We start from the raw sequence: 16,551 nt of genomic DNA, 5'->3' as shown, positions 1-16,551 counted from the left end.
TCATATTTTTTAAAAAATAAGAAAACACCCTAATAATCATATATTTTTCCTGTGTTCATTGGGATAAAGTGGAGAGCATTTTTTGTGAAGCAAATCAGTCAGACTAGCACTAATCTTGTTTTAGTAAAGTGGTTATTTTTAATTAAGTGCACCATGATTTAAACTTATTGTGCTGATGAGCAGGCGCAAGCCATATTGACGTGAGCAGGTTTTAAACTTTCTGGAGATTGTGGCGTCCGTCTTTACGACAACTTTCTAGACAGACAATCCATACAAAGAGACCTAGCTGGACAGATAACACTGTGTAATGGAAAGACTTCATTTGAAACCTAATTTAAAACCAACATCAGTCAAAAAGCATGTCCATTCAGAGCAAGAGTACAAAATTACAGACAAGGGAAGAGACAGAGAAAGAACGCGATTATCATTTCTAGAGATTGTGTCAGAGCTGGCACATAAATTGTGGCCAAAACCGATTCATTCTGCAAAAAAAAAAAAAAACAGAGCTACTCAGAATGGATCTATCAGGCTTGCATAAATGGTGTTGTATCCAATTGGATAAATACAATGACCTATAAGTATTGAGACACTAAAGTAGCACTTTAAAATATGTGAATGCAGTTGAGTTAGTAATATCAAATGGTCAAATCTTTCATTTGAAAAGAAAGACATGTTTCAAGCTAGTTTTGTGGTTTCTGTGTGTGTTTCAGGTATCGTAAAGTAGTAGCGAATAACTGCACGAAAGGAGTGAAGGAGATGTACACGGCCAGGAAACAGCAGTGTCCGAACCGCCCCCCACGAGGTTTAGTGCTGACAACCCGTGATGACAAACTCACAGCCAACTTGGGCAACAATGTGACCTTCCTGGTGCGGCTGGAGGAGGTGAGATCATTATGAGGGCCATCAGAATCTGATGAACTCAAACCTGCCGCTAATGGAAAATGATAGTCAAATTATAACAGAAGCTATAATTCTGGGCCTGGTATTGAGTCAAGACCTAAATTATGCAGTAGTATGAAACTGATGTGCTAATTCTATATGAACAGATAATCGATGGTCAGATATCAGGACATCCATGTATGCTAGTTAGTTCAATAATGTTAGCTGTTAACAGTTGTTCACTTCTCAACCGGCTTTGCTTCAGGATTGAGATATCAGGTGGTGACAGTATAATATTTTAAATACCTAGTTCTGTCATGAAACTCTAGATGGCGTAGGCTGATGGGTACTTAACGCCAAATGATATTCTCAGCGTAAACTACTTGGCACAAGCTGATTGTTTCATGTCGCATTTGCAGCCAATGAGCTTGCTGCTCACAACATTTAAATTGCTGTCATTCTCGTATGTTTTTGTTCAGCGTTTCCAGGTTCTAAGTCAGAACGCCGGCTCAGTATTGGCTGACGCTGTTCACGTGAGCAGCACGACGCATACTTGTGCTGCTGATGCAGGAGCCGGGCAATAATGAGCCGGCGTTCTGATGTAGAACCTGGGAGCGCTGGACGTAAACAGTGTAAGAGAATGACACAGAAGAGAAAATATTGTTGAGTAAAGTCATTATTTTTGTTTCGTTTTTGCGCACAAAAAGCATTCTCGTCGCTTCATAAAATGAAGGTTGAACCACTGCAGTCATGTTGACTATTTTAACCTTTCTTTAGTACCTTTCTGAACCTTGACAGTGGTTGTTAAATTGCTGTCTATTGAGGAGTCATAGAGCTCTCGGATTTTATCAAAAATATCTTAATTTGTGTTCCGAAGATGAACGAAGGTCTTAAGGGAGTGGAATGACATGAGGGTGAGTAATTAATGACAGAAATTTCATAACAGTGTTCTTATATTCTCTTTGCATATTATAGGCCCAGCAGTATGCAAAATGATATTACTTTTATATTATTAAATATACAAATTCTAATATCAGCCAGGTCACTGATAAATGTATGGAAAAATTAAAGTTATAATTGGACACAAACTTTGGCGCTAAAAGATATGGGAAGTGTTTTCTCCTTTTTAAAAGTTGATAAGCTTGTTTATTTTGCTGTCCTACCAATGCATCATTATATTTTTAGATGCATTTTTTTTTTTCATTTGCATTTAGCATGCTGTCCACAACCCTATCAGAACAGAAATGCAACCCATTTTTTGGTCACAATCCACTATTTGAGAAGCACTACTATAGACAGTATTTATTGGATTTTATAATAAGGCTCCATTTGTAGACATTAGATAACTACATTAATTAACATGAACTAACAATGAAAAATATTTTAGTAAGCTTGAGATTTTTTTATTTTTAAATTGGTGATGAGAATTATAAAATTTCAGTGGTATCAAAAGTTTTAATATAATATAAACTTCACTCAAAGCAAAAATAACTATATTGTGATGCATATCGTTATTGTGAAATAAAATTACTCATATTGGGATATATTAGCGTACACTAGCAAAAGTCATTTTAAAGTTCAGATAGAAATAGCACCTTAAGCTAAAAAACAAAAAAACAAAAAAAAAACCCAACATGATTTCTTTTTTACAATGTGTTTTGCAGCCAATTATGGTCCAACGCTGTTGAGCGTTGGTCACTTTACTTGACGGTCAGACTTTTTCTTTTTTTTTCTGTCTAAGTGAGCTGTTCTTGGTGAATGAGACTTCCAGACCAGTCTGACTAAGTGAGACTATAATCAAGCTCTATATGTAACCGTTTACACCCACATTGGTCATTTTGACATTCTAGATTCTTTCCATAATTCTGTGTCCTTTGCTCCGAGCTGTGTTGGAGCTCTGCGGCAGATGAAAAGGCTTCACTCCGTACAGATGGTATAGTGCAAGCCAGATACATATTACAGGCCTACTGGGGACTAGCTTTTCATTGGTGTGCAATGCACACATGGTCACACATTCTCTCTTGGTTTCTTTCTCTCACACACACTCACACACACACACACACACACACACACACACACACACACACACACACACACACACACACACACACACACACGCTCATTCCAGGTAAAGTGTTTCTCCCTAGGCGTCTCACCACAGCAGAGTTGTCACATTACAGTATGATGAGATGAGGAAATGAGGGCTTATTCCTTTCATTAAGAGAGTGAGAGCTAGTAAAAGAGAGAGTGCAAGAGAGAGAGAGAGATAGTGAGATAGGCTCAGAATTCCACCTATTTATATTCATGAGGGTCAGAGCCGGGCTGTTTCTTAGGCAAATCAAATGGACCTTTATGTTTAATGCCTTTAAGGTGCAACACATTTTTTTTTTTTTTTAAGTTAGAAAGCTCAAGGTTTTCAGGTTGGAAGGGATGAAAGCAGGGTAATTTAATGAGGATTCTTTTTTTAACCTCATTCTTTATTTTTCTTGTTTTAAGAAAAATTATGTTTCTAAATTTCAGCTTAAAAAATGCCATTGGATAAAAATAAAATAAAATAAAAAAAATAAATTTAAACAATGATATATTATCTGATAATAATAATAATAATAATAATAATAATAATAATAATAATAAATACATTTTATTTGCATTTCACCTTTCATAAAACATGTGCTTCACAGAATATAGTCTGTAAATTAATATAGAAAATACAGTAAAAAAAGTAATACATTAATATTATTATAATTTAAAATAACCGTTTTCTATTTTAATATATTTTAAAATGTATTTCTGTGATGCAAAGCTGAATTTTCAGCTTCATTACTCCAGTCTTCAGTGTCACATGATCATTCAGAAATCATTCTAATATGATGATTTGCTGCTCTTATTATTATCAATGTTGAAAATAGTTGTCCTGCTTAATATTTTTAGGAAACCATGATCCTTTAATGAATAGAAAGTTCAAAATAACAGCATTTATTTGAAATAGAAATCTTTTCTAACATTATAAATGGCTTTACTGTATATCTTTTGATCAATTTAATGCAGGGGTGTCAAACATACGGCCCGCGGGCCGAATACGGCCCCCAAAGGTGTCCAATCCGGCCCGCGGGATGATTTGAACTATATATATATATATATATATATATATATATATATATGTATGTATGTATATATATTAGAGAGAGACAGAGAGAGAGAGAGAGAGAGAGAGAGAGAGATTCCGGGCTGGCAAACAAGGTACTTTGTAATAATTTCCCAAAATGTAATTTGTGTGGAAATATTTATGAAGTCTGTACAGGACGTTAACACAGGCACACGCTGAATACGGACACAAAGAGGAGAACAGACGCGCCAGCAGAGAAAATACTCTACCATGCACAAGCTCACTGTTCGCGAAATAAGAATAATATAAATATTGAATTGGGGTTGATATGAATCAATCTCTGAAGGGAACAGTCTTCAGAAAAGTTTTAATGGCTCTTCCTCTTATCGCCGTATAAAGTAGTAGCCTATTTATCGACGCAGCGCTGCATTGTGTACAGCGGTAACCACGGAAACGGTATTTCACTGCCGTTCCATAAGCGCCACCTGCTGTCAGAGAGTGAATTTGCATTTTCATTCAGTCCGTCTGCTGATTGTGTTTTCTGCAAGTGTCTTACATAGCATAATTTCACAAAGCTAAAGTCAGACCATGCTGTTTTTGCTGTTAATCTTGAAATTATACAATAATTTAAATGAAAAACTGCTCATGCACATGTGCATAACATCTTTGTTGGGATTGTGATGAAAATGAAGTTTTTTTTTTTTTTTTGTTTTTTTTTTCCTGTGCTGTGAAGCAGTTGGAAATAGCTGCTGGGTGCATTTCCTTTAAAATGGACTTTGTCTGGACTTCATGATCTCAGCACAAACTGTGTCCTTACTGTCATTACACAAACGGTTTCTCCTGTCAGTCATCTTTTCCTTTCTCCTCCCATAGTGTACTGTAGTTATGATTTTCTGCACAAAGAGGCGTGAAATATCTGAAAAGCAACTCGGTGCACATGCTTGCACAGAAACGCACAGAGACGGGCCACTTTTCACAGTCAGCTGTGCCTAAAAGCAAACAGACAGAAATAAACCAGGCCCCATCCTTTCCTTCATGTGCTGCTAATGTAGTGTTACAAATTAATATCCCAATAGCATTAGCTTACAATGTGCTAACGGCGGAAAGAGAGAAAGGAGAGGGATTTGGGAAAGCGTAAGCACGGATTTGGGAATATTGCACACACACATACTTACGCTTCAGTGTTTCTTCTCTCATTGCATGGGGCATCCATAGCCAGATGTAGAGCCTCAAGTACAATAGATCCCAAAAGTGTTTTGGGATGGCTCAAGGCATGGACTCATCTAAACGTCCTGCTCCTCTTCTTTCTTTTCTCTGTTTTTATTGTTTTTATGGCTGGTTAAGTTTTTTATATTTAAAACTAGTGCTAATGGATGATTTTGGTGCAGATGTTGCACCAAAGGCAGTTCAAGTGTTAGAAGATATGCAACGCTTATAAGCTCTGATATCTGTGGATTGCTGTATGGCCTGTTATTCGGTTAGGGATATAATTTTAGTTAAAGGATTGTTATATTTTCTGGCCTGAATTGTGACTCATGAGTTGCATAAATCTTAGGGGGGAAAAATACAGAATTTTTGAAAACATTTAAAATAATTCCCAAATAAAAGTTTGTATTGAATGTTATTTATTATTATTATTATTATTATTATTATTATTATTAAATACTCCTTTTACAGTACAATGGTATTATAATAATATCAAGTATATAATAAGAAGAATAATAAGTATTATTATTATTGTTTATATTTATTCATTGAATTTTAAAAATATTTAATTTATAAAATATTTTATTATTTTGAATAATTTAAATAATAATAATAATAAAATACAAAATATTATTTAATTAATAATAATAATAATTATTATTATTATTATTATTATTATAATTATTATTATTGTTGTTGTTGTATAGTGATTATGAACGAGGACAAAAAAAGGTTTGCCTTCGTTTTTTGTACTTAGCTGATCACATGCCGTATGATAGACTTACACATATATAATGAAATTTTACATCTGTTCATTTTAATTTTATATAAATGAATAGTTCAGCCATGGAGCTCTATTCGAATTCTGGTTTGTTCAGTGTAATGTTCCCTGTCAATTCCCAGTCCCAAGTCTATTTCCCTATATAATCACGACACATTCAAACAAATGCATCAAATCTCTGCATGCTATGCAAATTCCCATTTTAGCCCTCCACCTCCCCAGCACCACCTGCCTAAATCTGCTATGGCGGGTCTCCCTCTCTCTAGCAGCGGCAGCGTGTTTCCTTTCATTTTATGTTCTGAGCTTTTAGCAGAAGCAAGTTGTACTTGCTCCGCATAAGCAGCAGCAACCATTGCTCTGGCAGCAGTGTAGCAGATCTAGTCCTTCCGTTGACGTCAATGTTGTCTTTTTAACTCTGTATGTAACACTGCTGTTAAAAAACGAAAAAACGCCTTTGTCACTTTTTGACTTTCAGTAATCTGATGTGCTGGATACAGGAAAACTTTCACCATTAAGCCAACAAATGGGTTTTATTTTACCATAGCATTAAACAGCCTCCACTTTGTAGCAGAATAAAGTATGATATGCTAATTTTGTATAAGTAAATCATATAAAAATCATATAAAGTGTATGTATGGCACACTGTTATGACTGTTTGGATTGGAATAAATAGTAAAAAAAAATCTGTTTCATTGAGGATTCGTGTTTTCCCACTCACCAACCCACATGAAGATTTTTCTTTTCATTTATTTGTATAACTACTTTTATCTTCTGAAATGACAGAATACTTGACAGCAGACTCGCTCGCAGCCATGAGTCACATTTATGGTTATATTCCCTGTGCAATATCATATCTCATAAACAGCAATTATGATTGCGGTGGATTGCAATTGACCCATCAGGATATCTGATATTTCACTGTACGCCAAACAAACACAATATAAAGTATAAAATATGAATTACATATCAAAAGTAATATGACTGCTTCCCACAGGAAGTTGAAATACTTACTGAGAGGTAATTCATTTGATACAATGACTGTTTTCTCTGTAAATAAGCGGCTCCTGTCTCTGATTTCACACACCTCATTTCAAATATGAGGTAGAGTTATAGCAGGAATGAACTCAGGGGCTGAAAACAATGCTTTGTGTCTGAAAACAGATGGGACAGTGTCTGTGTAAGCAGAATGGTGACGTTACCCGCAGCTGTTTTTGGTCGCAGCTGCCAGACACAGTCATTAAGGAAAGTGTGCTAAAGAGGAGTTGTAATAATTCGGCTTGGCTCTGCATGTTGTTTTAGGGCGACTCCATGAGGACAAACATTCAGCTGGACTTCGGGGATGGTACGGCGGTGTCCTACTCCAACCTGAGCTGGACGCAGGAGGGCATCAGGCACGTGTACCGCAGTGCTGGTATTTTCAGAGTAACAGCGCTGGCGGAGAACAGCCTTGGGTTCGACACCTCATCCCTCTACCTGCATGTGACGTGTAGGTTTCACACATACACACAAAGAAGTGCCTACTTCAGTATTTATTTTTATTCTCCATTTTGCAGAGGTACCAAAAGTTATCATTTTATGAGGTGACGTTATATAATTATAGCATTTTTGTCTTGATTTCCATTAAAAATATCTAAACGTCATTAAAAAAGAAGATTATTTTATTTGTGTTACATTGTGTGAGATATTAAGACTTGTTTGTCAGAGAATAGAGTTTGAATTCAGGTTCACTTTTACCTCACTGGCAAAGTCACCAAACAGTAAATTCAGCTTACCCTTGTGAAAAAAAAAAAAAAGAGTACTATTTAACATACTTTTAAAAAGAGTACTTAATTAAATAACGCACTTTAAAAGAATATACTTAAGTGTGAACAGAATGTAATGATTTACACTTAATTGCTTGTTAATTGCAATTAAATGAAAATGTATTATAGTTTAAATTTATATTAAATGCAGTTATCTGAATTTTGAGTGTTTTTTTTTTTTTGTTTTTTTTTTACCTAAACTTAAGAACTTAAGTGCATCTTTATATGTAATTTTATAATTACTTAAATTGTCTTTGAAATATGGTTAAAGGGTTAGTTCACCCAAAAATGAAAATTCTGTCATTAATTACTCATGTCGTTCCACACCCGTAAGACCTTCGTTCATCTTTGGAACACAAATTAAGATATTTAAAAAAAATCCTGGCCTGCATCGCCAGCAATAACACTCCCTTTTTCAATGCCCAGAAAGCTACTAAAAACATATTTAAAACACTTCATGTGACTACAGTGGTTCAACCTTAATATTATAAAGTGATGGGAATACTTTTTGTGCGCCAGAAAAAACAAAATAGCAACTTTATTCAACAATATCTAGTGATGGGCGATTTCAAAACACTGCTTCATGAAGCTTTGAAGCTTTATGAATCATTTGTTTCAAATCAGCGGTTTGGAGCGTGCATCAAACTGCCAAAGTCACGCCCTCCAGTGGTGAACCATTGAAATTTCAAAACACTCATGACATAACGAAGCCTCGTTTACTGAAATCATGTGATTTTGGCGCTCTGAACCACTGATTCGAAACAAATGATTCGTAAAGCTTCATGAAGCAGTGTTTTGAAATTGCCCATCACTAGATATTGTTGAATAAAGTTGCTATTTTGTTATTTTTGGCGCACAAAAAGTATTCTCATCACTTTATAATATTAAGGTTGAACCACTGTAGTCACATTAACTATTTTAAATATGTTTTTAGTAGCTTTCTTGGCATTGAAAAAGGGAGTGTTATTGCTGGTGATGCAGGCCTCACTGAGCCATTGGATTTTATCAAAAATATCTTAATTTGCGTTCTGAAGATGAACGAAGGTCTTACGGGTGTGGAACGACATGAGGGTGAGTAATTAATGACAGAATTTTCATTTTTGAAAATAACCCTTTAAAGTGTACTGCTGAATATACTGACAATATACATACGTTTATTGTAAACTAAAATAGACTTAATGTAATGTCATGCATTTAAATATATTTGTAATGATGATTTGTAATGAGTTGCAGTTTAGTATGTTTACATTTTTTTACTTTAAATGCAATATCAAATAACAATTTAATTTGACATTATTAGAAAAATGATTTTTAAAATGTACTTAAGTGTGTTAAGTCATTAAATGTCATTAAAATGTACTCTCTTTAAGTACACTTAAGTGGTCTTTTTTTTAAATAACATTTTTTTTTTTTATATATATATATATATATTTAAGATTTTAAGTACACATTCAATACATTTAAGCACACTTCTTTTCACAAGGGTATGCTTAAAACCCGAAAATACAAAAACTAATTCTGAAAACAAACTAATTCAGGGTAAGAAAACAAACAAATGTATGACATGTTCTTTGAAAACAAGTTTTAATATTTATTATTTATTTATTTATTGCTTCATGTTTTAAGGATTTTTCATTTTTATTTTTTAAAAAAAAAAAGCTTTATCTAATTGACCCAGTTATTAACTAATGTCCTATCCTATTTAGCCAGCAAAAAGAACAAAATGTTTACATCAAATACTCAAAGACTGTCTTGTCTACTCTGTTAAGTAATAAAGTACAATTATACTAGGGGTGTAACAATACATTGATATGGATCGATACATCGATCTAATGTCTAACGATACAATGCATCGATGCAACGCGTAAAAAATCGATACCTATGGGCTATTTATAGAGGCGGCTTTGTTTTAACACTCTCCACATTTTCACACAATGTCAGTCTATGCGTTATCGCCAACGCGTGCATTCTCACTTAAACTAACGTTACCTTTCAGAACTTGTGAAAGATGCTCAGGACAGTAGATGGAACTGTCACTGTCCCAAAAGGCCAGTGCTGAATCTTCACGAAAGTTTATAATTTGCTCGTGTTTAGAGCCGTTCAAAAAGCAGTGCGCACACATCTCAAACAGTGTCTGTTAGATCACAACACTGGAGAATAGAGCGCTATGAATTGTTCTTCACACACACAGTAACTGAAATTTAAAACTGTTAAAAGAAAATGCACAATAAACTGCAGCATAGGAGTCTGTGTTGCTTCAGGTGCATCATTCGGCACACAGGATGCGCATAAGTGCTTTGTGCAGCTCTGTATTGGAGCCTTTATAATACTTTTGCACAATGATTCACAGAACGTATCACAGAACTTTTTGAGGTATCGGAAAATATTGTATCGCTGGCTATGAGAATCGATATTGTGTCGAATCGTGATGAACCGTCTGTTTTACACCCCTAAATTATACAGACAAATTGGTAGCCACACATGCAATAAAGTGGCAGAACATTAGTTTGCAAACTTCGAATAAACATCTCTTAAACAAACAAACAAAAAATAATGTGTACAATACACTTGGTAGGTGACTTTCATACAGTTGCTCTGCCAAAATCTGCATGTGTCCTCCAACTCCACAGGTGTAGTAGACTGCGGTGCTTAATTACAGCTTTTATCTTCACTTTTCACAAACAAACACGGGTGGGCACTTGTGATCAGATGAGAGCAATTAAGTCCAACTTTTATTTCCTGATGTGTACAGAATTATTTAATAGCAAAAAAAATAAATAAATAAATAAAACAAAAAAAATTAAATAAATAAACCTCAGTTGGACTATTTAAACAAGCAAAAAAATGCACACAGGGAAGGGTAAACAATAAAAATAGATCTCAAACGAGTGAGTAAATGATGACGGAAAGGATTTTTTTTTTTACTTTCATATTTTATGATCATTTGGCCATGGGTCAAATGTATGTATGGGTCGCAAAGGTCGACTACTTGTCCAAATAGTTTGTCTATAATTTTTTTTTAGTTTTTGTAGTTTTGTGATTTTTAGCACTAGTGCTTCAGTTAGTGTGCTGTGCTTTAGGTGTTAGAAAGTAAGCCCAGTAAAACTTTCTTGGAAAAGTTGCTTGTTTAAATTCATCCTTATTAAAAACACCTCCGCTACAGCCATATACATGCTGACTAACTTCTTGGCGCTGTTTTTTGAGCGTCCCACTGCGAGTGTTGCGTTTCTAAAATGCTGTGCCAAGTTAAAAATACTTGATACTAAAACTTTTAAAAACAGGTCTTGAGACCCCTGCGTTCTGTTTCTGTTTCTTAGCACTCCGTCTAGATCTGTTTGAACAGCGTCCAATTGGGGTCAGGTGAAGCTGAAACCAGTCTAATTATACAAGACCAAATAGTTGACTAGTTATTCAAGCCACCGGCGATTTGATTTAGCAAAATATTTATTTTTTGCACCCCATGCCTTGTTCTCTGTTCTTGTATTGAGTGTGAGTGTGTGTGTGTGTGTGTGTTTCAGGCCCTGTGGAGCATATTCAGCTGCTGGCTCCATATGTGGTCATTAAGAATAAGGAGGTGAACCTGACGGCAGTGGTCTGGCCTTCTCATTTCAGAACGCTCACCTATTTCTGGTGGCTGGGGAACAACACGGAGGTACAACCAGCTCCTAATTACAGATTTTCTGCCTCGCTTTGTTGGGCGAAGGCCTCCAAGACATTTTACTTTAGAAGATAAACAGAACAGGAGCAATGAACTGTTAATAATGTAGTTCTTGTTCTTGTCGTTTTTGTGGTATTTAGATGTGTTCTTTAGTTTATGCTTGTTCGTCCTGAAACATCAATAAAGCTGTTGGCACTGTTCATTTTAAAAGGGTTTGCTTTTTAAGGAAGCCATCGAGCTTACAAAAAATGTGATTTCTTGTCTACCATTGGATTGAGTTTTGATTGTTTTTTTGTTTTGTATCCTCTACATTTGTGGTGCTAGCCAATAATTACATTGGACAGCAGTATTTCCCACACGTTCAGCACCGAGGGCATGATCACCGTGACTGTTCAGGTCTCCTCAGCGGACTCGATACTACAGGACACCAGAACTATTGCCATACAAGGTAGGTGTTCACATTCAGACAGATATTAATACATACATGCTGGAAGTGAGTGATTCAGCACTTTATAGTTTTTTTTAGTTAATGTTTTTTTTTTTTTAAACGACAATGTCACATTAAAGGGATAGTTCACTCAAAAATGAAAATTCTGTCATTAATTACTGACCCTTGTGTCATTCCAAACCCATAAAACCTTCGTTCATCTTCAGAACACAAATGAAGGTATTTTTTATGAAATCCAAAAGGTTTCTGTCCCTCCATAGAGATCTAACACAACTACCACTTACAAGGTAGTAAAGGTAGTAAAGACATCATTAAAGTAATCCATGTGACTCCAGTGGTTTAACCTCAATTTTATGAAGCAATGCGAGTGCATTGTTTGTGCAAAAAAACATAATTTACCACTTTATTTACAAAATAATATTATCTAAAGTGTGTTCACACAGCAATGTCAGCTCTCGCGTGAACACAAAACACGTGTTGTGATGCTCTTGTGAATGCACGTTGCAGATCAATGTTTTCATAAAGTGGTAAATTATGTTTTTTTGTGCCATTAAAGCACTCGAGTCACTTCATAAAATTGAGGTTAAACCACTGGAGTCACATGGATTACTTTAATGATGTCTTTCCTACCTTTCTGGACCTTAAAAGTGGTAGTTGCGTTGGATCTCTGGAGGGACAGGAACCTCTCGGATTTCATTAAACATATCTTCATTTGGTTTCTGAAGAAGGTCTTACGGATATAGAACGACACGAGTGTGAGTAATTAATGACAGAATTTTCATTTTTTGGTGACCTAACCCTTTAAAGCTTTTTAAAGTCTTGGAAACTTTTCTTTATGCCTTTCATCATTTATTTGCAACTATTCAAATAACTTATTGTGTTTTATTTTATTGCTTTACTCCAATCCCAAACCCAGACTTTCAATCTTAAACTAAACAAAAATATTAATTGTTGTATTTTTAATAATCTTAAAGGGTTAGTTCACCCAAAAATGAAAATTCTGTCATTAATTACTCACCCTCATGTCATTTGTCACCTTTGTTCATCTTCAGAACACAAATTAAGATATTTTTGATAAAATCTGATGGCTCAGTGAGGCCTCCATTGCCAGCAAGATAATTAACACTTTCAATGCCCAGAAAGCTACTAAAGACATTTAAAACAGTTCATGTGACTACAGTGGTTCAACCTTAATGTTATGAATCAACAAGAATACTTTTTGTTCACCAAAAAAAACAAAATAACGACTTTATCCAACAATATCTAGTGATGGGCGATTTCAAAACACTGCTTCATGAAGCTTTGAAGCTTTACGAATCTTTTATTTTGAATCAGTGGTTCGGAGCATGTATCAAACTGCCAAAGTCTTGCCCCCCAGTGGTGAACCATTGAAATTTTGAAACACTTATGACGTAACGAAGCCTGGTTTACTGAAATCACGTCACTTTGGCAGTTTGATACACGCTCCGAACCACTGATTCAAAACAAAAGATTCGTACAGCAGTGGAGACTGCTGATGCACGTTTGTCAACTAGCCAATGGCGAGAGTGAACGTCATGGGCGGGTGACGTCACGACCAGAAAAGGATAAAAGCACATCTGGAAAGACCGGTCTTTAGCTTAAACAGCCGAAGCAAATTGGTCACAGGGATGCAGGGAGTATGGCAAAGCGACGTAGCATCTTGTTCCCTTCTCAGGGAACTATGGTTATAGGAACCTGAGACATTCCCTTTCGCTGTGTCCAGGACGCTTTGGGAACGATATACCAAAGCGCCGTACTTCCAAAATGCCTGTCCGTGTGAAACTGTGGCACACTAAGACGAGAGCACTGATGAGCCTGGAGCTGCGTCCAGGTCAAGATATAATATCTCACAAATGTGAGTGGCGAGGACCAGCCCGCCGCATCACAGACCTCCTTGAGGGAAACCCCCGACAACAAGGCCTTGGAGGCCGCCATACTCCTAGTAGAGTGAGCTCTGACAGACAGTGGAGACTGCTGACCAGAGACCTCATAAGCAAGTGATATAGCCTCGACTATCCACTTGCTAACCGTTTGTTTGGACGCAGGGAGACCCCTTATGTGGTCCAAAAACAAACAAATAGTTGATATGAAGTTCTCCACAGGGCAGTTCTGTGGACATAGGTGCTTGCACTGGACACACAAGATTCAACTTTTCGTGGTCTGGATCTGAGAACAGAGGAGGACAGAAAGCTTGCAGCACTAGAGGCCGTGGAATATTGGTCAAAACCTTACGTATATAGCCCGGTTTAAGGTAAAGGAACGCTTTGACCATCCCTGGTGCAAACTCAAGGCACGTAGGGGATGCAGATAGGGCCTAAAGGTCTCCTACTCTTTTTAGGGAAGAAATGGCAAGGAGGAAAACAGTCTTCAGCATCAGAAATTTTTCTGAGACAGAATCAAGCGGCTCAAATGGAGCTGCAGAAAAGCCTTCCAACACAATGGCCAAATCCCAAATCCCTAGTGCGTGTTGCAGGCCTCAGCCTCAAGGTGCAACGAAGGAAATAATACATCAAAGGATTCTTCTCCACAGTTGTACCATCCACAGAGACATGGTATACAGAAAAAGCGGATATGTAGACCTTTAGGGTGGACAAGGATATCCCTGATGAAAAGCGATCTTGCAAGAACTCTAGTACTGTACCAATTGGGCAGTTAACTGGATCTAGCTGTCGCACATCACACCAAGAAGTTTCCACTTCAGGGCATATAGTTTCCTTGTGGAAGGAGCTCTGGAGTGAAGATTCTAAGAGTTGGACCCCCTCAGAGGCCAAATCCACAAGTTCCACACTTCTGGGCAGGGGTGAAATATCATGCCCTCCGCCTAAGATAGAAGGTCCCTCCGAATCAGAATCTCTGAGGGAGAGCCGTCGAGGAGAGACACAAGGTCCGAGAACCATATCCGACTCGGCCAGTAAGGTGCTACTAGCAGTACTACTAGCAGTAGACTTATCCCTTCCCAGGGAATTTTCTCCAGAACTCCTAGGAGCAGAACAATTGGGGGAAAAGTGTACACGCGTAGCCTCTGCCATGTCTGTACCCTAGCATCCAGTCCAAGAGGAGCTGGATGCGTGAGAGAGAACCACAGTGGACAGTGCGTCATATCCTGAGACGCAAACAGATCCACTTCCACTTGGCCATAAATCTCCCATATGAGCTTCACCGCCTCAGGGTGAAGTCCCTGTTCCCCTGGCCTCAGCCCCTGTCTCGACAGGATGTCTGCTCCTATATTCTGGGTCCCTGGAATATAGATTGCTCTCAAGGAGAGCATCTTCCCCAGGGACCACAGGAGGATCTGGTGCGTCAGTTTGCATAATGGGCGTGAACGCAGACCCCCCTGTAGATTTATATAAAAGACCATCAATGTGTTGTTTGTCCCGACAAGCACATGATGACCTCTCAGGTCTGGGAGGAAGAACTTCAATGCATTGAAGACCGCCATTATCTCCAGGCAATTTATGTACCACGAAAGATGATGACTCCTCCATAGCCCTTGATCTGAGCGGCCTTCCATTACCGCTCCCCAGCCTGTGAGAGAAGCATCTATCATGAGAGTAACTTGATGACATTGAGCTCCTAACACATGGCCCTGGGACAGGAACCAACTTTTCTTCCATATAACCAAGGCATGGAGACACCGCCGCGTGATCTTGATCATACGAAGTTGGTTCCTCCTCGGGGAAAAACCTTTGGTCCTGAGCCACCACTGTAAGGGTCTCATGTACAGCAGGCCAAAAGGTATCACGTTGGACGCAGCTGCCATCAGACCCAACAGTTTTAGAAAACTATTTTACAGTGAGTGACTGGCTTAGTTTTATCTCCTGTGTGACTGAAAAGATTGCAGCAATATGAGTGGGTGACAGAACGGCCTGCAGCGTCACTGAATCCCATACCATGCCCAGGAAGGTGGTTCTCTGTAATGGAGAAAGCACACTCTTCTTGGCATTCAGCCTCAACCCCAATTTTTTCATATGAGCGAGAACGACATCTTGATGTCAAACTGACCATCTGTTCCGACTGCGCTAATATTAGCCAGTCATCTAATTAGTTCAGAATGCGTATGCCCTGCAGCCTGAGCGGGACTAGAGCTGCATCTACACATTTCATGAACGTGCAGGGTGATAGAGCTAGACCGAATGGAAGAACCTAATATTGGTAAGCTTTGCCCCCGAAAGCAAACCTGAGGAACTTCCTGTGCTGTGGAAGGATGGAGACATGGAAGTATGCATCCTTTAGAACTATCGTGACAAACCAGTCCTCGGATCTGGTTTAGCGTCAACATTTTGAACCTGAGTCTCCTGAATAAATGATTCAAATGATGAAGATCTAATGAAGGATGCAACCCTCCATCCTCCTTTGGAACAAAATAGTAGCGGCCATAAAAACCCTGACTCTCTACTGGGAGGAGGAACCCGTTTATAGCTCCTTTTACTAAAGAGTTTACTTCCTGTTCCATTACCAGGGCCTGCCCAGGATGGACTAATGTGAAGACCACCACACTGTATAGAGGTGGATGAGAACCGAACTGGATTCTGTACCCTTTCTCTATACTCTGCAGGACCCATTGAGATATGTTTGGCAAAAGCCTCAACTCTGCCAGAAAATCCACAAAGGGAACCAGCCTCTTGAGGCTGGACTCTGGTATACTTAGAG

At 37.7% G+C, this 16,551-nt stretch overlaps 1 protein-coding gene across 1 annotated transcript in view; it reads left to right on the top strand.

Annotated features, from left to right (window-relative positions):
- sorcs3a (sortilin related VPS10 domain containing receptor 3a) overlaps positions 1 to 16,551 on the top strand; it is a 254,736-nt gene that overhangs the window by 209,322 nt on the left and 28,863 nt on the right. The window contains 4 exon segments of the mRNA XM_051894728.1: positions 711 to 882; positions 7,272 to 7,458; positions 11,293 to 11,426; positions 11,757 to 11,880. Coding sequence (XP_051750688.1) covers positions 711 to 882; positions 7,272 to 7,458; positions 11,293 to 11,426; positions 11,757 to 11,880 — 617 coding nt within the window.

Source organism: Ctenopharyngodon idella, chromosome 1, assembly GCF_019924925.1.
Source record: "Ctenopharyngodon idella isolate HZGC_01 chromosome 1, HZGC01, whole genome shotgun sequence".
Classification (NCBI taxonomy): domain Eukaryota; kingdom Metazoa; phylum Chordata; class Actinopteri; order Cypriniformes; family Xenocyprididae; genus Ctenopharyngodon; species Ctenopharyngodon idella.
This window is presented reverse-complemented; position numbering and strand designations above follow the sequence as displayed.